This window comes from Trichomycterus rosablanca, chromosome 9 (assembly GCF_030014385.1).
Source record: "Trichomycterus rosablanca isolate fTriRos1 chromosome 9, fTriRos1.hap1, whole genome shotgun sequence".
NCBI lineage: Eukaryota > Metazoa > Chordata > Actinopteri > Siluriformes > Trichomycteridae > Trichomycterus > Trichomycterus rosablanca.
In genome coordinates this window covers 26,010,709-26,034,129 of record NC_085996.1, presented here as the reverse complement: position 1 = coordinate 26,034,129, position 23,421 = coordinate 26,010,709, and the positions used below count along the sequence as shown (strand labels likewise).

General features: G+C 40.4%; 1 protein-coding gene across 4 annotated transcripts in view; it reads right to left on the bottom strand.

Annotated features, from left to right (window-relative positions):
• Positions 1–23,421, bottom strand: part of dab1a (DAB adaptor protein 1a) — a 254,109-nt gene that overhangs the window by 151,888 nt on the left and 78,800 nt on the right. For all 4 annotated transcript variants that reach the window (XM_063001305.1, XM_063001302.1, XM_063001303.1 and 1 more), the window contains exon 2: positions 14,547–14,748. In XM_063001305.1, coding sequence (XP_062857375.1) covers positions 14,547–14,613 — 67 coding nt within the window. In that variant the 5' untranslated portion in view covers positions 14,614–14,748. The remainder of the gene's footprint in view (positions 1–14,546; positions 14,749–23,421) is intronic.

Here is a 23,421-nt window from a genome sequence, read left to right as displayed (position 1 = left end):
ATGTATTCTGATATATACGATATTATGCCCCGTCCCACCTTTTTACATCCCCTCCCCTGCGTTTCCCCTCACACCGTATCTTGCGTTCTCATTGGCTGTTCGACATAGCACTCATTGCCAGTCGGGCAACTCAGATCCAGATATTTGACATGCTAGATATCTCTCTTCGGTTAAGTTGCTCCCGAGCTGGCAAATCTAGTGCCGATCAGTCAGGGCATAAATCGTGTAGTGTTAACTAGGCATTATAGAACATCTTGTAATATAGGAAAGAGAAATCGGGAGGCTCAGCAGAGCTGTTTTTCACCCCTGGTTTATTAGTCGCAGCGCATCTTCGAGCATTCTTGTCTGCTTTCACCTCTTTTACATTTCAATGTGCATCAATGACATTCATATTCATTAAATTCAGCCCCAAGAGCAAAAAGATTCAGCCCGCTTTCTACAGACCTCAGGGATGTGGACACACATGAAATGCTCATTCATTATACCTCAATTAATTTCATGACATGTTTGAAAGCAGTCTCGCATGCATCTGTCACACCCGTGTGTGTGTGTGTGTGTGTGTGTGTGTGTGTGCCATCATCGGCCAAATGGCTGTCAAAGTGGAAGCTTAAACTGGACGTCACTGAGTATTACACAGACATGGACTCACAGACTGCCAGGGTTTAAGCCTAGTCAATAATATTAATTAATAATATGTCTTTTAATGTGTGATGAAAGACTAATATGTCTCTAAGACTAATAACCATCTAATAACCGTCTGCAACACCCCTGCCCTGACCAAGCAGAATCACAGATTATCAAATGCCCCCTCTGACATGCACCTCCACAGGCCACTACTTTTCTGTGAGTCACACAATGCTATCTGTAAATCGTCCATCTCTCCTGCAGGCGCCTCAAACCGCCAACAGAGGCTGCTATTGAAGCTCTGCTGTGTCTGATCCACTCATACCAGCACAACACACACTAACACACCACCACCATGTCATTGTCACTGCAGTGCTGAGAATCATCCACCACCTAAATAATACCTGCTCTGTGGTGGTCCTGACCATTGAAGAACAGGGTGAAAGCAGGCTAAAAAAGTATGTAAAGAAATAGATGGACTACAGTCAGTAATTGTAGAACTACAAAGTGCTCCTATATGTTATAGTGTGTATATGACTAATGTAGTAAATCAAAAGCATATTATATTTTAATAACTGCAATTCTGGTGTTATCAATGAGAAAAAAGTGTATTAATGACCTGGCACAGAGAACATTGAAGTAGAAAAGTGAAGTGGCAGATACACATGACAGTCATGACATTAGCAGCAATACGGTGACTTTACTTTTCACACCAGAAGGTTAAAAAAGGTTGCATCATAATCATTTCTATGGGGATGGAGGCAGCTGTTTTTATAAGCTGGTTGAGACAGGGTTGGTTTCCATGGGAATAGTGATGCAGGTCAAAGTCATTAGCAACCACCGTTGCTGCCAATTTTGATTGATGTTTCCTTAGAGACACCAGGACACAGATGTTGAATAGGAGGGAAAGCAGTTAAATATGAAAGGTGAACTATTACATTGCAATTACATTATCTGTGAAAAACAGGTATTAAAGAAATATATGGGTAATTATATTTTTGCATCGAAATAAGTGACAAAAAATGAAAGCCTGCATTAATGAATGAATAATGAATGAATAAATTAAAGAATTAAATTACAATATATATATATATATATATATATATATATATATATATATATATATATATATGTACAGTAAACCCTTGAGTTACAAACGGTTTACCATACGAACATTTTGGGTTACGAACGATCTTTTTTAACTTAACGTATGAACAAATTTCGGATTACGAACCGAAATTCACGAAACACGTTACGTCACGAACAAGTTGACTCCAACCGTCTCTCTCTCTATATATATATATATACAGTGAGTGTTTTTTTCGGTGTTGTCTTTATATTTCGTAAAATAAAATTTTATATTAAAATGGCCCAAAAGAGTAGTGTTGAGAGTGAAAGTGAAAAAAATATTTTACTATTTGTTGTATAATTACTCCTGCCAGTAGGTTTCACTGTGTATCAGACAGAGGTGACAGTGATTGAGAGAGAAGAAGGAAGTCGGCTGAGTAAAGTAATCTTTCTTTCGTGCAGTTACATCTACAAAATACAACACTATTGAAATAAAGAAGGAAATAATAGAGAAATATGAGTTATTGTTGTTTCTGGTAGATGAATTTTATAAAATAAAGAAGAAATGTGTTATGGTATATGGTACAGCACACGTACTGTACTGAAATGTGATGTGTTTTTTATGTACAGTACAGTACAACTGTGTATTGTTTATTATTGTTTATTACAGTAATATATATATATATTATAAATATATATAAATTAATTTATAACTTTTATTTCATGTTTTTTTTCTGGATTTTTTGTTGATATTCTGTCTCTCTCTGTTAAAATAAACCTTCCATAAAAATTATAGACTGTTCAAGTCTTTGTAAGGGGGTAAACTTACAAAATCAGCAGGGGATCAAAAACTTATTTTCCTCACTGTATATGTATATATATATATATATATATACAGTATATATATATATATATACTGTATATCTTGTTTCCTTAAGAAAGGTCACTGAAACACAATACACGTTTATTTAAGCTCATTACATTATCAGTGTAAACATCTTAATCCTGTGGCTAATCCACTCCTACTTTATGCCAGTACCCCCTGCTCTCCCCCACTGACTAACAGCTCAACATCAAAAGAACAAAGTTCCATTCCTACAGAACTCATCCCAGAGACTTATATAATTGTGTACTGAAGCAGTTCTGACAGCTGACAGTGGCCAAACACCTTTCAAAGACACTTTTGTAAGATCTTTTTCTTTTCATTTGTCACTTGACAGTAGTGATGGGTCGGTCGCGAACGATCCGGCTCTAAGAGCCGGCTCTTTAAAGTGAACGACGGGATCCGGCTCCTGATTGGGAGCCGATTCGGGTTTTTTTTTTTTCATTTGTTTTTCTGTTAAAGCAGCACGTGATTGGTCAAGATTCGTGGTGGCGTTTGTGTGTTTACACTGAGCAGGAGGGGAGGGGTTACACACACACACACACACAGCGAGCACACGAACAGGAGAGAGAGAGAGAGAGAGAGAACTTGATGAAGTTTTACATGGCGCTTTACATAGCCAGACATTACACGCTGGAAATGTGAGGAAAATGAGTGACAGGAAACATAGTAAAGTTTGGACACGAGGAACCTCTTTTACAGAGAAGTACAGACCCACTGAGCTGGTGGGAGACCAAGCGTTCAGTCTACCCACATCTTATACATGTGATGGCACATAGACTGTGTATTGTAGCAACATCTGCCTGAGAGAATCTTTTCCTAAACAGGGCAGATCATAACAGAAAGGAGAAACAGGATCGACCCCTTAAAGATGAGCTCCCTGGTTTTTCTTAATGCCAATCTTTGCTAAAGACTTACAAATACTGTCACCTGAATGCTGCTTTTTCTTTTTGTTTTGCACATTTTCATTTATAATTTATAGTGTGTTGCTTTGTTGATGTTGTGTTGTTTCACTCTAGATGAAATTTAGAAATAATATACACAATCAGACCTTTTTGACTAATTGAGATGGGTCTTTGTTTTTGTATTTTATAATTTATTGTTGTAACACTCTGTTCCATGTTGAGTATATAAATAAAGCCATTTAAATAATGAACATTTGATACAATGTTTTTACATTAGTAATTCATTTTACATGTAATTTGGCAATTAATTAATTTAAGCAACAAAAAAATCTAAGGAGCCACTTTGGAGCCGAAAGAGCCGGCTCTTTTTAGTGAGCTGAGCCAAAAGAACCGGCTCTCTAAAAAGAGCCGGAATTCCCATCACTACTTGACAGGTGCTTGGGTGGCACTAACCCATCGCTACAGAGACTTGAGCTTGAGTCACAGTGGTGCCAACAGACTAATTGGGCACATAAAAGTGCCAGAAGACCAGTTGGGGGGATTCCTCCTAGCTGATGTAACTGTGACTCCTACTGTATGGAAGAGAAAATCAAAAGTGGTGGTAGCATATAGAGAGCTTAGCGTAATTCTCCAATCCTCTGTGTTGGAGCTCTTTGTAAGAGTAGGAGCTGGCTGGTAAAAAGAAGTGGTCCTGTGTTTAAAATCTGACTATTGATCAAGGGAGGCACCTGGCAGGCGCTTGGATGGCACTAACCCATCACTACAGAGACCTGAGTTTGAGTTGCAGTGGTGCCACCAGACTAATTGGGCACATAAACGTGTCAGAAGATGTGGAGGCCAGTTGGGGGGATTCGTCCTTGCTGTTGTAACAGTGACTTCTACTGTCTGGAAGAGAGGATCAAGAGTGGTGATAGAATATAGAAGGCATAGCGTAATCCTCTATTGTATTGGAGCTCTCTGCAAGAGTCAGAGGCTGGTAAAAAGAAGTGGTCCTGTGTTTAAAATCTGACTATTGATGAAGGGCCTCAACAATGTTGGCTTGTATCATAGATGGCCAGTTAAGTGGGCACAGTGGTTAAATACCTCTGCCATGCTGCTGTTTTTAGAACACTGCAACAACACTATGATGCCTGTGTTACTGCTATGCTAAAAATGGTCCAACACCCAAAACAATCTAATGATTGGTGGTCTGCTATTGGGTCCAATGATGTTCTGTTTTTAAATGCTCAATAAGTGTAGAAGTAACAGTGAAAAAAACAGTTTTTTCATTCATTCATTTGTTCATTCATTGTCTGTTTTACCAGAGCTCCTGGAGGAAACCCACACAGAAACGGTGAGGACTGCTCAGTCTACTCAGAAGTCTACTCAGAAAGTACCCGGTCTGCTTTACCTGGGAATCAAACCCAGGTTCTTTGTGGCAACAGGTCCTTCTTTGCTTTGAGGCGACAGTGCTACCCACCAAGCCACCATGCCGGCCAAAACTGTATATTTATATATATATATACTTGAGCAATATTTTGTGAATATATGGGATAATGTCAAAATACACAATGCCGTGTTGGAGCACAAAAAGGCAAAGTGTGGTGGTGGAAGTCTAATGGTTTCAGTTCCTATGCTAAATCAGGACCTAAACAATGATGTGATGGAAAAAATAAATAAATAAATACATAAAAAAATTAATTAATTAATAACAACATCAGTAATAATAATAATAATTTAATAATAATTTAATAATAATTTAATAATAATTTATTATTATTATTATTATTATTAATAATAATAATAATAATAATAATAATCAAGATCTATTGATGAACAAAACCTTAACCTGACTGATGTTCTGACATAACCTGAAGACAATTTATGCATGATTAAAAATCTCCCTTTTTTCCTGTTACTGCTATGTCATTGCAATAAGCAGATGAAAAAAAACCCATTGTTTTAAAGGACAGAGGTTATGAGCCGTGAGTAGAAAAGCTTTGGGAATAAAATTGTCCTGTATATGGAGTCCAGTCCATTAACCCCAAAATTGGTATTGGTGCCCTTGTTCACAGTTTATGTTGTTTTAGTGAGGGAACACATACTTTCTCGCACCTGGAGTGTTTGTCAATGTAACTAATAGTACACAATAGGAACTAGTGTGAACTGAATGTGTTAGAGCATCTGGTAAATAGCCTCAGCTCTGCCAGTCCTAGTCTGACCTCCAGAGTCTTGGCAACAAAGTGAAGCTGACTGAACCAGTGTCAGCCCACTGAGGGACAGGTGGTACATGACAAGAAAGCAACACTGTGCACTTGATTACAACAAAAGAGACAACAGCATGCCCTAGGGCATCCCATTCCTCACACAGAGACTGCCATCAGCCCTCTGGCACTGACTAGACACAGGGATGCTCTTTTATTAGCTACACTGTATCGCCAAAAGTATTCATACACCAGACCATGAGCTTACTGGACATCTAATTTCATAAACAAATTGTTTATATCGCTATACTTTTGAAGTTGTTGTAACACTGCAAATTTCACCCATGGGATAGTAAAAGGTTCTCTTGTCTTGGTTTAGTTTAGTTTTCCTATCCTATGAACTATCCTATATCCTGTCCTCTATACTATCCTACCCTTTATCATATTCTCTATCTTATCCTCTATATTATCCTATCCTATATACTATCCTTTAACCTGTCCTCTATACTATCTTATCCTTTATTCTGTTCTCTATCTTATTCTCTATCCCATTCTCTATCCTATCCTCTATCCTATCCTCTATCCTATCCTATATCTTATTTTTATCTTATCTTCTATATTATCCTATCCTCTATTCTAGCCTCTCCTCTATCATATTCTCTATCTTATCCTCTATATTATCCTATCCTCTATCCTATCCTTTATTCTGTTCTCTACCTTATTCTCTATACTATCCTATCCTCTATCCTATCCTCTATACTATCATATCCTTTATCCTATTCTTTATCTTAACTTCTATATTGTTCTATCCTCTTTACTATACTATCCTTTATTCTGTTCTCTATCTTATTCTATATCCTATCCTATCCTCTATCACATTCTCTCTTATCCTCTATATTATCCTATCCATTATTCTGTTCTCTATCCTATTCTCTATACTCACCTATCCTCTATACTATCATATTCTCCATCCTATCCCCTATACTATCCTATTCTCTATCCTAGCATCTATACCATCCTGTTTCATCCTATTCTATATTCTATCTTCTATATTATACTATCCTCTATACTACCCTATCCTTTATCCTATCCTCTATCCTATCCTCTTGATTATCCCATCATTTATACAATCCTATTCTCTATACTATCCTATTCTCTATCCTCTATCCTATTTTCTATACTCACCTATCCTCTATCTTATTGTCTGCACTGTCCTATTCTCTATCCTATTTTCTATACTATCCTATCCTCTATCCTATTCTCTATACTCACCTATCCTCTATCCTATTTTCTATCCTTTTCTCTATACTCACCTACCCTCTATCCTATTGTCTGCACTGTCCTATCCTCTATGTATACTATCCTATTTGCCTATCCTATATGCTTCTTCTATTCTCTTTACTATACTATTCTCTACCCTATCCTCTATCCTATCCACTATACTATTCTCTATACTGGCCTATATCCTATCCTATTCTATACTCTGTCTTATCCTCTATCCTATCCTATAGCCTATCCTTTCCTATAGCCTATCATCCCTTTGTCTTCTCCTCTATCCTATCCTAGTTTATCCTATCATTGTCACGTGGGAGAGAAAGGACTCAAATGCGGAGGTTTAAATAAATAAAAGTTTATTTATTAAACAGAAAAACACAGAACATCACACACATAACAGAACTCAAAAACAAACATAAGGAACCCCGATGGACTTCAACTGGGGAATGCAGGCAGCAACAAAAAGAAAAGAAGAAAACTAAAAGACGCTGGGCGCGAACCCCGGCCGCTCGGGTGAGAGCCGGGCGCGTAACCAGCGCGCTGCTGCCGCAGGGGAAAGCAGATGACTTCATGCGCTTAAGGCGCTACAATTATTTTCGGCTACAAAGCCTCGAAATCGCCTCAGGCGCAGTTCGAGGTAACAGACGGCTCCGTTATCAGCCGCAGCTAGAGCCAATCTGTTAAAGCACACAAAAGGGTGCGGATTCGAACCGGGGCGGCTGGCAGGACAGCCGCGCACTTAGCGGTGTCGCCACCCAGCGGTTGTTGAATCCCAGAATACTTGTTTTACGCTACAAAGCCCCGAAATCGCCTCAGGCGCAGTTCGGGGTAACAGACGGCTCCTTCATCAGCCGCAGCTAGAGCCAATCTGTTAAAGCACACAAAACAGAGTAAAGAAAACCGGTTAACAAAACAGTTACCCAAGCTCCTAGTGCGGATTCGAACCGGGGGTGCTGGCAGACCAACCGAGTGTCTTACCGAGACGCCACCCACCGGCTGCCGAATACCACAGCTAGGTTAGCTAGGTAAACATTAGCGGGGAGAGGACCAGCGCCGTGTCACGGGGCTGGCTTCACCCGCTAATGCTAAATGCTAACGGGTAAAATAAACACAGTACGAGGACTGCACGACATCGCACCACGCTACTTCTAAGAAGGTAAAAGAAAAGCTAATTACCTCAACCTTGCAGTCTACACACCCTGATGGCCTAATGCCACCGGGGGTACCTCTAAAACTACAAAAGAAGCGTGGGGGAGCCGTCAGCAGTCCCCACGGACACCGCAGTGCCCAAAACAAAAGGAGCAAACAAGACAAAAGGTGCGACACCTGCAGCCAGGCGGCGTACCCTTAAATAAGGGAGCCGCAGCTGCAGGTCGTCACCCTAACGAGCTGGCCTCTTACTAAAGGCCTAGCTCAATACTGCTCTGTAAGGCCTGTGACGTCGGGGAAGAGTGGTAAGTCCCACAAACGCCACAGAACCATTACAGTACCCCCTCCTTAAAGGGACCTCTCCTGAGGTCCCTAGCCAGCGGTCCAGTTCCCCCAGGTTGCTACTGGCAACCGGGGGATTCCCCCAGGTTGCTATAAGCAACCAGGGAGTGCCCCCCCAAAAAAATTATTGGGAGAGAATGGGGGTCCTCCACTGAGTCCAGAAATGGTCGCACCTTTCTGTCACGTGGGAGAGAAAGGACTCAAATGCGGAGGTTTAAATAAATAAAAGTTTATTTATTAAACAGAAAAACACAGAACATCACACACATAACAGAACTCAAAAACAAACATAAGGAACCCCGATGGACTTCAACTGGGGAATGCAGGCAGCAACAAAAAGAAAAGAAGAAAACTAAAAGACGCTGGGCGCGGACGCTGGGCGCGAACCCCGGCCGCTCGGGTGAGAGCCGGGCGCGTAACCAGCGCGCTGCTGCCGCGGGGGAAAGCAGATGACTTCATGCGCTTAAGGCGCTACAATTATTTTCGGCTACAAAGCCTCGAAATCGCCTCAGGCGCAGTTCGAGGTAACAGACGGCTCCGTTATCAGCCGCAGCTAGAGCCAATCTGTTAAAGCACACAAAAGGGTGCGGATTCGAACCGGGGCGGCTGGCAGGACAGCCGCGCACTTAGCGGTGTCGCCACCCAGCGGTTGCTGAATCCCAGAATACTTGTTTTACGCTACAAAGCCCCGAAATCGCCTCAGGCGCAGTTCGGGGTAACAGACGGCTCCTTCATCAGCCGCAGCTAGAGCCAATCTGTTAAAGCACACAAAACAGAGTAAAGAAAACCGGTTAACAAAACAGTTACCCAAGCTCCTAGTGCGGATTCAAACCGGGGGTGCTGGCAGACCAACCGAGTGTCTTACCGAGACGCCACCCACCGGCTGCCGAATACCACAGCTAGGTTAGCTAGGTAAACATTAGCGGGGAGAGGACCAGCGCCGTGTCACGGGGCTGGCTTCACCCGCTAATGCTAAATGCTAACGGGTAAAATAAACACAGTACGAGGACTGCACGACATCGCACCACGCTACTTCTAAGAAGGTAAAAGAAAAGCTAATTACCTCAACCTTGCAGTCTACACACCCTGATGGCCTAATGCCACCGGGGGTACCTCTAAAACTACAAAAGAAGCGTGGGGGAGCCGTCAGCAGTCCCCACGGACACCGCAGTGCCCAAAACAAAAGGAGCAAACAAGACAAAAGGTGCGACACCTGCAGCCAGGCGGCGTACCCTTAAATAAGGGAGCCGCAGCTGCAGGTCGTCACCCTAACGAGCTGGCCTCTTACTAAAGGCCTAGCTCAATACTGCTCTGTAAGGCCTGTGACGTCGGGGAAGAGTGGTAAGTCCCACAAACGCCACAGAACCATTACAATCATATATCCTATTCTCTATCCTATCCTAGGCTAGCCCAGCCTAGCCTAGCAAAAACACTTCTCACAAGATTTTGATGTATGTCTGTGGATATTTGTGTCTGTTATGTGAAAAGACTATTTCTATGGCTGGGCACTGACGTTGGTCAAGAAAGCCTTGATTGATGCTCCAGTTCATTCCAAAGCTAGCCAATGGGGCTGATGTCAGGGCTTAACCAAGCTTTTCTTCATGTCTTTAGAGATCTTGCTTGTACACAGGGGTACAGTCATGCCGGAACAGACAAGGGCCTTTAGTACTTCCCTCTACATAATTGATTTATTACACCTATTAGCAATTTGTGTGCCTAAAACACATGAATTCAGAAAGTAAAAAAAGTGTCCCAATACTTTTGTCAATATAGTATATGTGCCAAATAAAAAAAGGTGTTTTTTGGACCTTAAAATCTGGAATGTTACCATCACTGGTAGGTCATTCAACTGCTTCTGTAGCTGAATGGTAACCCTGTCATCACACCTAAAAAAAGAGTGAAAGCCAGACTGATTTGGAAGTGATTAAAATACCTCTGAGTATGAACACAGAGCCAGTGTAGACCACAGGAGCAGGACTGCGACTGACGAAAACTGAGTGGCTAATTAGAGTTTCAATTTCATTTCATGATCATTAGGGGATCTTTGCAAATTGGTGGCAAATGATAGATGAAGGTCATTAACTAGTGCCATCATAGCTCATCATGTTGTTTCTAAATGAACTTTAGCTAGGCATGACCCTTATGTCATTTGTGCAAATGCCCCAAATTAGGATGCAATTTAGTTCCAAATGGCCAAAATGTACTGTCCAAAATCTAAGTACAAGCAAACGCAATCTAACAAGCCTGCTGTTATATGAGAGTCTGTGTGTGAATGCGACATTAAGGTACACAAAACTTCCCTTCCCTTCAAGTCAACTAAAATTACACTATATGGCCCTATGATTTGTGGCGTATCCTAATCCTAATTATTACCTTCTGGTGTTAACCCACACTCAAAGGTGTAAAAATAAATAATATGAACTAAATTATATGGGCTTCTTGGTAGCTTGGTGGGTAGGACTGTTTCCTCACTGCAAGAAGGTCCTGGGTTCGATTCCCCGGTGGAGCGGTCCTGGTCCTTTCTGTGTAGAGTTTGCATGTTCTCCCCATGACTGAAAGTGCTGGTTTCCTCCCACAGTCCAAAGACATGCAGGCAGGTTAATTAGAGATACTAAAAATTACCCTTCTTCTCTTAAACTTCTCTTAAACCTATTTAACACTTAAAATTGGAACACAACCGCAAGCCAGGTTATGTTTTCTTTCATCAGTGCCTGATCTCACAAATGCAAAATGACTTAATAAAAGACACACATAAAAATCTAATTGAGGCAGCGCTAGGCACAGTTGTGAGGAGGCATATGTGAGGAAGCTCATTGTCAGGTGTCCACTTATTTTTTTGCCATATAGGTACAAACTTGACACATGTTGTTGTTAGGCAAGGTAAGTACCACAGAATGACATTACAATTGGTTATTACCTAATGTACTTCAAACGATTACAAATATAATGATTAAAAGAGATGTTTTCTTAATCAGTGATAAAATATTATTTTAAGCTATCAGATCTATCCTCTGGTATGCACCCACTGTTGAGCCCATGAGCAAGGCCCTTAACCCTGTCTGTACAATAACTTCCATACAAGCTGGGATATGCAAAAAAAGAATGTAGTTGTACTGTACATTTGTATTTGTATATATGAAAAAAGGCATTCATTTACCAGTCATTGCACTAACACTATAGAACACTATAATTACATTTGGAAGGACCCACTATTAACTTTTGGAGTTTTGCCATATTTCTTTGTGGTGTGGTAATATTCCTTTAAGATTTGGTCCATGTTGAGGTGTCGGCATCATAAAATTCCTTTAGATTTGTCAGAAGTCTAATTGTATCTATTATAGAATGAGTAATCTGAATCCATGTTTTCTTACACATTGGGTCTAAGACTAGTCACAAAGCAAAGTCATTACAAACTGGTTCCATAAGCATGAGACTAAGTTACATCTGAGTGTGTGATGCGTTGTGATAGACTGGTGATCTGTCCTGGATAAATTCATGCTGTGCGGTCAGTGTTTTGAATGCTCCTGGACCCACTGCAATTCTTTATCCAGTTACTACTAATAAATGTTGTAAAACGTGTAAAACGCAATACTGAATAGGCATTACTTGAGTGTGCTTTGAATATCAAGTTAAATGAAGTGTTCAGTTATAGCATTTCTAACCCATTTAGGCCGGACTAGCAGCGGGTGTAATAGTGTCATGTTAGAGAGCAAGTAATTACTAATAGAAGGTAGCTGCCACCTGCCAACAATCTTTACGCCAGTACCAAGATTAGATTTAAAAAGGATTACAGCTATAGTCAATATTACAGTGAACTTTATCAAGAGGACACGTTTGGTGCTGCACATATTTGTCTTTGGTCAGACAACATGAAAATAATAATAATACATAGAATGTACAATAAAATGAGTAGAACAGAATATTTAATAAAAGTAAGCATCATTTTAATTTTCAAACCTTAACTTCTGATATCAAGCATTTCTAAGAGTTCTGAATACCTGCCCCTGAGCACCAGCAATACAAGACAAAAGGTTCTTTATAAAACGGATAGTTCCGGTCCTAAAATCTGATTGGCTGAGCCGCGTTCGAAGCTGTTGTAAAATCCCCACACCTATGACCAAATCACATCATTTCATATTAATACGCCACTGAAAAGAAAAAGTGAATGTTATGTTCGCCCTCATAGTGCCTAGCAACACTGTTAACAAACTACCTGGGGTCACGGAAGAATGCTTTTTGTAAGTGTTTTTGTAAATAAAAACATTTATAAATTGAACATTGTTGTATTTTATTATATTTTATGTTGACCGCCGTTTTATAAAAGCAATAAGCCACTTGAGGCCGTGCGTTACTGCTATGATTTTATCACGGGGAAAGACGTTTTAGGCACTCCACTTCGCGTTGTGCCAAAACAACCTTCCCTGTGATAAAATCGCAGTAACGCACGGTCTCTCGTGGCTTATTGCTTTAATATACTGTATTTAAGTAGGCACAGATTATAACCACTGATTACCAAGCAGACAAATCTAAAAGTAAACAAAACTAAAAATAAATAAATACATTTGAATGTACCATAGGGCTGGGCGGTATGACCAAAAATTTGTATCACGGTATTTTTTAAGATTCTGACGGTTTCACGGTATATCACGGTATGATGTTTTTTGTTTTTGTATGACTGGGACTTTTTATATGTCTGTGGCTTATTCTACTGTCATAAGTACATATAATATAAACGTTTTAATTTCAACATGTATATAATGAAGGTTTTGAGTACTATAAGCCCCACAAAATGACACAATATATGATGGAATCAGTACGTGTGAAACAGTTGCAATAAATACAATTTGTATTGTTTATTTAATATTAAAGTACTGCACAATTACCCTCAGCTCTCCCTTTAACAAATAAAACAACGTTTTTCAGTTCGCTTATAACGTTGAAATAGCGACTAACATGAAGTATTGTCACCTTGAAAGACAAACCTGGAATCCACTGTTTTAATTATTGCTCTGAAAGCTTCTTTCTCGACTATCTATAGAGGAATCGTGTCCTTGCATATGTGTATTGTTACTGCGTTCGTAATGTCGTTGTTTGTAACAGCTGTGGCTCAACAAACCCTACAGTACATAGTGTGTTAGTCTGTTCTAAACTGCCGACACGCCTCATTTCTTTGGCAGGTGCATATTTGGTCTTCCTATCTTCATCCTCCATCTGTTTATTTTTTTTCACCATATTGACGAAACCTCTCTCATCTGTTAACACTGTCATGCTAATGCTAGCTGGCTAACTACTTAATCTGCACAGCGCTCCATAGCACTTTTAGCGGCAAACAATATTATATGATTTGCTGCATATTGAAGCTTACAGCTGTTGTATTAACTGTGTTACGGTATGGCAGTATATGAAAAATCCATACCGTATAAGGAATCAAAGACAATATACCGAATGTCATACCACCCAGCTCTAAATGTACCATTTTTTGAATGGAGGATTTATTTTATTATATTTATAAAGGGTAATGAAAGTACACTGCACCACTGGGGTGCAGACATGCACTCAAGTGTAGATACTTAATAGCTTTAGTAACACAATCAACAATTAAACTACTATTTAATTAGTACTGAATCCAATGCGGAACCAAATTCCAAATTGATTTTGGCTCCTTCTATTCATACACTGCACTTGGTTTAACAGAAATGCTTTTTAGAAACCCAGGCAGTGCACAGTTGAAGTTATATTTCAGCCACAGAACTAAACAGATACTCTGAACCTATTTTTTTAAGTGTGTTTTGCTCTGATGCTATGATCTCTGATCCAAGATAGCATTGCATTAACATGCAGTATATTTGTTGTCACAGATAAAGTTTTTTAGGATCATTGCTGTAATTATTTACTGTTTTGTTTTTTATCTACACTTTGTGTATTGTAGTGTTTTGTATGGTTCTGGAGGAACATTGTTACGTTTCAATACCTGAAATAACAATAAACCCTCTTGAACTTAAACCCTATTGCTTTCATATTTACCAGTGACCTGTCTCTACTATAAGGACTGGAACTAGTACAATTCAGAGTAGAAGTCGTTCCATCTGTATGTATGTCTGTTATCCACGCCCGTACCTCTCCTCCTGGAATCCTTTCTGACGCTGGGTCTGGCGGCAGGCTGGAGCTCGGCCTCTGTTGACATATTAAGTGGTTATTCCTGTACAGTGTGGCTGGGTGCCTGTAGCTGGCTCATCCAGAGGGGCTTTCCTGCTGCCTCGCTCTCACTCGCCCACTGCTTCTAGCCTCGACGCTGCATCTCCAGCACGCCCTGCAATAGCTGCACACACAAAGACAGAGAGACGTTTAGTAATGTGTTACAATGATGTGTCAGTGGGTTGGTGTTTTCGAAGAAATGTAACATATTTACATGTCAACTGAGCAGTGTAGTAAAATCATGGTTGAATTAGCAACTTTAATTATCACCTTAGGTCACAAATCTGACTATGAGGTAAACTTTATCATTTAGATTATCATAACCAGTATTCTAAAAAATGAAAAACTACAACCCCGAATCGGAAAAGGTTGGGACAGTATGGACAATGCAAATAAAATAAAAATGCAGTTTTTCTTACATTTACTTTGACTTTCATTTGATTGCAGACAGGATGAACCTGAGATATTTCATGTTTTATCTGCTCAACTTCATTTCATATATTAATAAACATTCATTCCTGCATTTCAAATCTGCAACACATTCCAAAAAAAGTTGGGACAGGGGCTATTTAAAGCTAGTAATAAGGTGAAAAAACTAAATAATGATGTGAATCCAAACAGGTGATGTCAACAAGTGATTGTAATCATGGTTTGGTACAAAAGCAGGATCCAGGCAAGGCTGAGTCTTTGATGAGCAAAGATAATCAAAGGATCTCCAGTTTGTCAACAAATGTGTGCGAAAATTTTTTTTAAACAATGTACCTCAAAGAAAGATTGGAAGGGATTTGCATATTTCTCCCTCTACAGTGCATAATATCATTAAACCATTCAAGGAATCAGGAGGAATTTCAGTGCGTAAAAGCCAAGGGTGCAAGCTTAATCTAAACGCCTGTGATCTTCCATCCCTCAGACGACGCTGCATCAAGAACCACCACTCAACAATAGCTGATATAACCACATGGTTGAGGGATTATTTTAGCAAACCTTTGTCGCACACTACAATACAGAGTTACATGCACAAATGCCACTTAAACCTTTACAGTGCAAAAAAGAAGCCTTGTGCCCAAAAGCAGCGCCGACTTCTCAGGGCTCGGAGGTATCTACGATGGACCATCACACAGTGGTAACGTGTATTGTGTTTAAATGAATCAGCATTCCAGGTCTTTTTTGGAAAAACTTCTGTGATGGCAGCATTAATGCAGAAAAGTACATTGAGATCTTAGAGCAACACATGCTGCCTTCAAGACGACATCTTTTTCAGGGACGTCCATGCATTATTCAACAAGACAATACAAAACCACATGCTGGACACATTACAAAGGCATGGCTGCGGAAGAAGAGGGTACTGGTAATGGACTGGCCTGCCTGCAGTCCTGACCTGTCCCCAATAGAGAATTTTGAAAGGAAAAATGCCACAACAACAACCCCGTACTGTGGCACATGTTAAGACATGTTTGCAGGAAGAATGGGACAAAATAAAACCTGAAACACTAAATCGCTTGGTATCCTTGGTGCCAAAACGTCTTTTAAGTGTTGTGAAAAGGAATAGCAACATTACAAAGTGATAAATGCTTTAGACCTGAAATGCAGGAATGAATGTTTATTAATAAATAAAATGAATTTGAGCACATAAAACATGAAATATTTCAGGTTCATCCTGTCTGCAATCAAATAAAAATAAAAGTAAATGTAAAAAATGTGTTTTTTGTTTTTTATTATTTGCTTTTTCCATGCCGTCCCAACTTTTTCTGATTTGGGTTTGTAATTTTGTATACTGTTTAGTATGGTAGTATGCAGTATGCAGTAGTATCAGACTATAAATGTGCCTATGGAATGACTGATCCCATAAGGTGAGCGATGGTGCTAAAGCTTAAATCCAGGCTGCAGAGTTGGGTGATGATTGTGGGCAGTGATTTTGGAAAATGACTTATTAATATGGCCTTGTTAACAGTTCACTAACTGTTGGGAAACATTGGACGCCTGTAATAACAGAAGCATTATGCACACTTAAGCCTGAGTAGAGAGGATTTCCACAGCTATTTTATAGCCAGAACTGGAACCCGAAGCACTAAGCCTGAGCTGTGGCCTGGACACTCGCCTCCCATTGTGTGCAGAACATTTTATTCTAAATAGAGAGAGCATGTCGCCGGACGCCAGAGAATCACACAGCACGCTTTATCTGAGAGAAACACACATAGAACCTGCAAGTCCGTCCAATTACAGTCATTATCTCTCTGAAAGGCAAACACAGAGAGAGAAAGAGAGAGAGCGAGTACGGTGACTGCAAAAACAAAAAAAAGGGACTAGAACATGACACCTAAGTTACTCATGAATTTGCTGCAAATATAGATTTTAGTTTAGGCCTTTATCATCACCTTAGTTCTGTTTGTGAGCCACCCAGGTGCCATATTGAGTCACGATTTGTTTGTTTGTTTGAACAAACATCACGAATCAGGTCACACATGATTCACCAGTTCAGGTTCAATGTCAAACACTATCACAGGAAATTTTGTATCTACAATTCACCTAATGCCAAGGTCACACTACACGATTTTTGCCCTGATTTTTGCTCGTTGAAAGGTTGTCGACAGATGCGCCAGCTCAGAGGCTAATCAGCTCTTGATTGCTATGTGTGTAACATTACAATCACCTCCTTGTTTCTACACTCACTGTCCATTTCATCAGCTGTGTGTGTTGTGCTGGTGTGAGTAGATAAAACAAAGCAGTGCTGATGGAGATTTTAAACACCTCACTGTCACTTCTGGATTGAGAATATTCCACCAACCAAAAATATCCAGCCAACAGTGCCCCATGGGCAGCGTTCTGTGACCACTGATGAAGGTCTAGAAGACGACCAGCTCAAACAGCAGCAATAGATGAGCGATCGTCTCTGACTTTACGTCTACAAGGTGGACCAACTAGGCAGGAGTGTCTAATAGATTGGACAGTGAGTGGACACGGTATTTAAAAACTCCAGCAGCGCCGCTGTGTCTGATCCACTCATACCAGCACAACACACACTAACACACCACCACCATGTCAGTGTCATTGCAGTGCTGAGAATGACCCACCACCTAAATAATACCTGCTCTGTCGTGGTCTTGTGGGGGTCCTGAACATTGAAGAGCAGAGTGAAAGCAGGCTAAAAAAGCATGCAGACAAACAGATGGACTACAGTCAGTAATTGTAGTACTACAAAGTGCTTCTATATGGTATGTGGAGCTGATAAAATAGGCAATGCCTGTATATGAGCTGTGGCTTATGCAGTGCAATTAGGCAGATCAATGCCGCTCAGAGAATGCTTTCCTGTACAAAATTGGTTGGTGTTAGATGGTTGATGAGAGACAGGAATGCCCTTTCGTCACCAAAGACAGCAAGGCCAATCAATTGCCAGATCCAAGCCACAGAATGGCACATGGAATCATCTGGGTTTAAACTCATCACCTCTGGAGTGTAAGGTGAAAATCCACTGTACTGTAAGCCTTTGTTAGCAATAAGTACAGCTCATTTTAATTTAAAGAACCCATAATGACCACCTTTCAATGAGGGAAGAACAAACACCGATCAGCCATAACATTAAAACCACCTCCTTGTTTCTACACTCACTGTCCATTTCATCAGCTCCTCTTACCATATAGAAGCACTTTGTAGTTTTACAATTACTGACTGTAGTCCATCTGTTTCTCTGCTTGTTTCATTTTTAGCCTGCTTTCACGCTGTTCTTCAATGGTCAGGACCCCCACAGGACCACCACAGAGCAGGTATTATTTAGATGGTGGATCATTCTCAGCACTGCAGTGACAATGACATGGTGGTGGTGTGTTAGTGTGTGTTGTTGTGGTATGAGTGGATCAGACACAGCAGCGCTGCTGGAGTTTAAATACCATGTCCACTCACTGTCCACTCTATTAGACACTCATACTTAGTTGGTCCACCTTGTAGATGTAAAGTCAGAGACGATCGCTCATCTATTGCTGCTGTTTGAGTTGGTCATCTTCTAGACCTTCATCAGTGGTCACAGGATGCTGTTGGCTGGATATTTTTGGTTGGTGGACTATTCTCAGTCCAGCAGTGACAGTGAGGTGTTTAAAAATGCCATCAGTGCTGCTGTTTCCGATCCACTCATACCAGCACAACACACACTAACACACCACCACCATGTCAGTGTCACTGCAGTGCTGAGAATGACCCACCACCCAAATAATACCTGCTCTGTAGTGGTCCTGTGGGGGTTCTATCTGAGTTCTATATGATAAGTGGAGCTGATAAAATGGAAAATGTGTGTAGAAACAAGGAGCTGGTTTTAATGTTATGGCTGATCGGTGTATAATGGAGTAATCCAGCACAGAATAACCCACATACAGGGGTCAAAGCCAGCTGTCTTTATGATATTTCTCAACAGCATAGCCTTTTAGACTGATAACGATCAGTTTATTGGAGTGCAAGTAAAAACTCCCATGTCTAATGATAGAAGATCAATTGAAAGAGCAAGAGCACCAGTGTCTGGCTTTACACTGTCAGATATCGGTGACTAATGTCTCCTCACAGCCTGTAAACAGAAAACAACACTGCTTTTCTCACAGCATTTCTAAAAATGCTGGACGTTATCTGACACAGAGACGATAAAGTTTTATTAATTCAATCCTGTTAAAGCTGTTTTTATTTTATTTTTTTTATTCTGTGGCTTGTAGCCTGGTTTTAATTGTACTTCTTGGTCCTTGTTGACAAGAAAAATGTGTTTACTGGTCCAGATTTTGCTCTTGTGTGTAAAACATGGTAGACTATTTGTTCATACAGAACTCATGCTAAACATAACTGTGTGAATATGGTTAGACTTTAAAAGCAGAAATATTTTAAAGTAAAACAAGTCTACAGGTATAAAATAAGATAGAATTTTTGCTGTATTATTTGCTATGTATATAGAAGGGCTACAAGAGCATCTCCAAAGACCTTGATATCCTTCAACCCACAAGAAGACAAGCTGTCTGCAAATACAGTGGTTTTGGTAAAAACTCAACGTCAGTTGGTTCTAGGAGTGGTGTTGAGTTTAAAAGGTGTTAAGTTTCAAGGCATTTTTTTCCATTAGGATGTATGAGAAACCTGTTAATGCGTTCCATGGTCCCGCTGAACTGCATGTACACCGATCAGCCATAACATTATGACCACCTCCTTGTTTCTACACTCACTGTCCATTTTATCAGCTCCACCTACCATATAGGGGCACTTTGCAGTTCTACAATTACTGACTGTAGTCCATCTGTCTCTCTGCATGCTTTGTTAGCCCCCTTTCATGCTGTTCTTCAATGGTCAGGACTCTCCCAGGACCACTACAGAGCAGGTATTATTTGGGTGGTGGATCATTCTCAGCACTGCAGTGACACTGACATGGTGGTGGTGTGTTAGTGTGTGTTGTGCTGGTATGAGTGGTTAAGACACAGCAGTGCTAATGAAGTTTTTAAACACCTCACTGTCACTGCTGGGAATAGTCCACCAACCAAAAACATCCAGCCAACAGCGCCCCGTGGGCAGCGTCCTGTGACCGCTGATGAAGGTCTAGAAGATGACCAACTCAAACAGCAGCAATAGATAAACGATCGTCTCTTACTTTATATCTACAAGGTGGACCAACTAGGTAGTTGTGTCTGATAGAGTGGACAGTGAGTGGAGTATTTAAAAACTCCAGCAGTGCTGCTGTGTCTGATCCACTCATACCAGCACAACACACACTAACACACCACCACCATGTCATTGTCACTGCAGTGCTGAGAATGATCTACCACCTAAATAATACCTGCTCTGTGGCGGTCCTGACCATTAAAGAACAGGGTGAAATCAGGCTAAAAAAGTATGTACAGAAACCGATGGAGTACAGTCCGTAATTGTAGAACTACAAAGTGCTTCTATATGGTAAGTGGAGCTGATAAAATGGACAGTGAGTGTAGAAACAGGGAGGTGGTTTTAATGTTATGTCGGTGTATTTCAGGCTAATGTAAAATAATGGGGTTGTTTTTGACGCACATACACTGAAATAACTGAAACCAAATAATAAGTCAATAATAAATACAATAAAACCTGCTCTTTACCTTTACTTCTTTATTGTTTCCTAATGCTTCTTAACCGTGGAGATGCTTGATCTTGGAATACCGCATTCCGTTCAGTAAAAGCGCATTCACATGAGAAGCAGCACAATAGCATTTGTGCTGATTGTGCCGTTATTTCCTATGGAGTGTGGCGGTGCACAGAGCTTAACATGACATTGTACCAAAACAAGTGAGGAATTTCATAAATAGTGAATTTATTACTTATGAGCAGTAATAATTATGAGGGGTTTAGTGTTTCTATGCTGTACGCTAAGCTTTTTTTTTTCTTAACATTTTAGATTCTCGGAAAAGCTGATTCTTACAATTTCTCAGAACCCCGAGCTATAACACAAGTTTAAAAGTGAAACAGGAGGGAAATCCAGCTAAACACAGATACATGTGGACACTTTCGGAGTGAATTTGATGGTTATTCCACACAAATGCAGATTCGTCTCATATTCGCACTTTGACAATGTTTTACTGCACCGCTCAAGCCAAGCGCTGAACAAAGTGATTGTTCATTGTTAATTTAGGCTTAAGGGTACAAATTTCTCGCCAAAGGGCGCCGAGTTTCAAAGATTTTGAGCTTAGGGGATGATGAGTTATAAGGTACCACTATACAGGGTATTTATAATTCCATAATACAGGGAATTCTACAAAGATCACAAAAGCACAGCAAGTGTTGCTGAGGGAGGTGATAACGAACCCAAATAAATAGCAAATAGATATTTTTGTGACAGCTTGAAGAAGGAAGCACTACACAAAAAAAATACAAATGGAAGGATATCGGTAAGATGACAACTGCACTTCTGCAGATCACAAGTTTGCAGTCAATACCCCGCATGATTAAAAACATGCCAGAGAAAACTGGACCAGTGACAGTCGTTTGTGCCATACGGAGGAAAATTGACTCAATTAAAATGTGACAGCTTAAACTAGAAGGTGGTAAAAAGGCGGACTACAGTCTGGAAAACACAGCTGCATTCCTTTTTCCTCACAAATGACCAATTTAATTGTTCATTCATTCGTTTATTAACTGTTTTACCAACGCTTTATCCTACTCAGGGTCATGGTGAGTGCAACTTAGTAGGCCAAAGGTAGGGAACAACCAGGACAGGTCGCCAGTCCATCACAGGGCAAACTTACATACATTGACATCTAGGGCAATTTAGCATCTCCAATTAACCTGACTGCAAATCTTCCGACTGTGGGTGTTCGTTCCATCATCATCTTTTCTATTAATGACACTTTTTTTATGCATTTTCTCCCCTTTTTAGCACGTCCAATTGCCCGATTGCATCATGCTTCCTCTCCACCAATGCCGATCCCTGCTCTGATTGAGGAGAACGAAGCTAATCCCACTCCGACATGTGGGCAGCATGCCGTATGCATCTTATCACCTACACTTTGACGAGTGCAGTGCAGCTCAGCGTTGTGTATGGACAGACACAACCTGAGAGCACTCTTTTCTCATCTCTGTGCAGGCGCCATCAATCAGCCAGCAGAGTAATTGCACCAGTCATGGGAGAGAGACCCCATCTGGCTTAGTCCCGCCCATATCTGAACAACAGGCCAATCGTTGTTCATGTGGCCGCTCAGCCTTAGTCGGCAGGCAGAGCTGAGATTCGATACGATGTATTCGAGATCCCAGCTCTGGTTCCAGCGTGTGTTTTTACCGCTGCGCCACCTGAGCAGCATTAATAACACTTTTTAATAGGTTGGGAACTAAGGATACTAATTGTTGCAGTTTTGCAAGTAAAGTTTTTGCCCGTTCTTGCTTGATACGAGACTCCAGCTGCTCAACAGTCCATGGTCACCGTTGTTTGATTCTCCTCTTCATGATGCACCATACATTTTTCATTATGAGACAGATCTGGACTGCAGGCAGGCCAGTCAAGCACAAAAACAATGCCACATTGATGTAGTGCATGCAGAATGAGGTTTGAAGTAAAGGAGAGAAAGGACCCAGACCAGTCTACCTGACAATCAAACCCAAAACCTTCTTACTGTGAGGCAACCTGCTGTGCTACCCACCAGGCCATCGTGCCACCTTCAAACGTAATTGTCCTATTTTTAAAATACAATTGTTTGTGTGTTAGTGTATTAAGGTTTAGAAATAATCATTGCAGAAATAGAGGTGTTTTTTGGGGTGGAAGGGAGATAAAACCATCCAGTAATTTAAGTGAAAGTCTTTGCTCCTTAAACCTACCCAAAACTACTGGTGTTCAGTTTACTTTTTTATTATTCACAGTTATTTGTATCCTAAAATAAATAAAACCCTTTGCCTCATACACATCCACCTGAGAAACTGGATTTAATTTGACTATCAGCACTAATTACACGACTAACTAATGTGCAGACCCCTGCACAGACATGCTTACCAAATAAAGCCCTTACAGCGCACACCATGCAGTAGATACAGTAATTAACCCTGTCACTTTGCTTAAATAGCTAATAGCTGTTCCTTTATTAAAAACAAGGACCAAGCGTCTTGACTTCGATTAGGAAAAGTGGATGGGCGTGAATGGTAATGAATAAAAATACATGTGGAAAAAGAACTGGACCATTATTTTATCCGGTTGAAGTACACAACTGTACACAAGACTTACTTTAAAATGTAAGAAGAAGTGGAAACACCTACAAAGATCTAAAACGAGCATAACCATTAACACTTGGACACTGTGGCATCTATGGGTGTGTTTTCAGCTATTGTACGG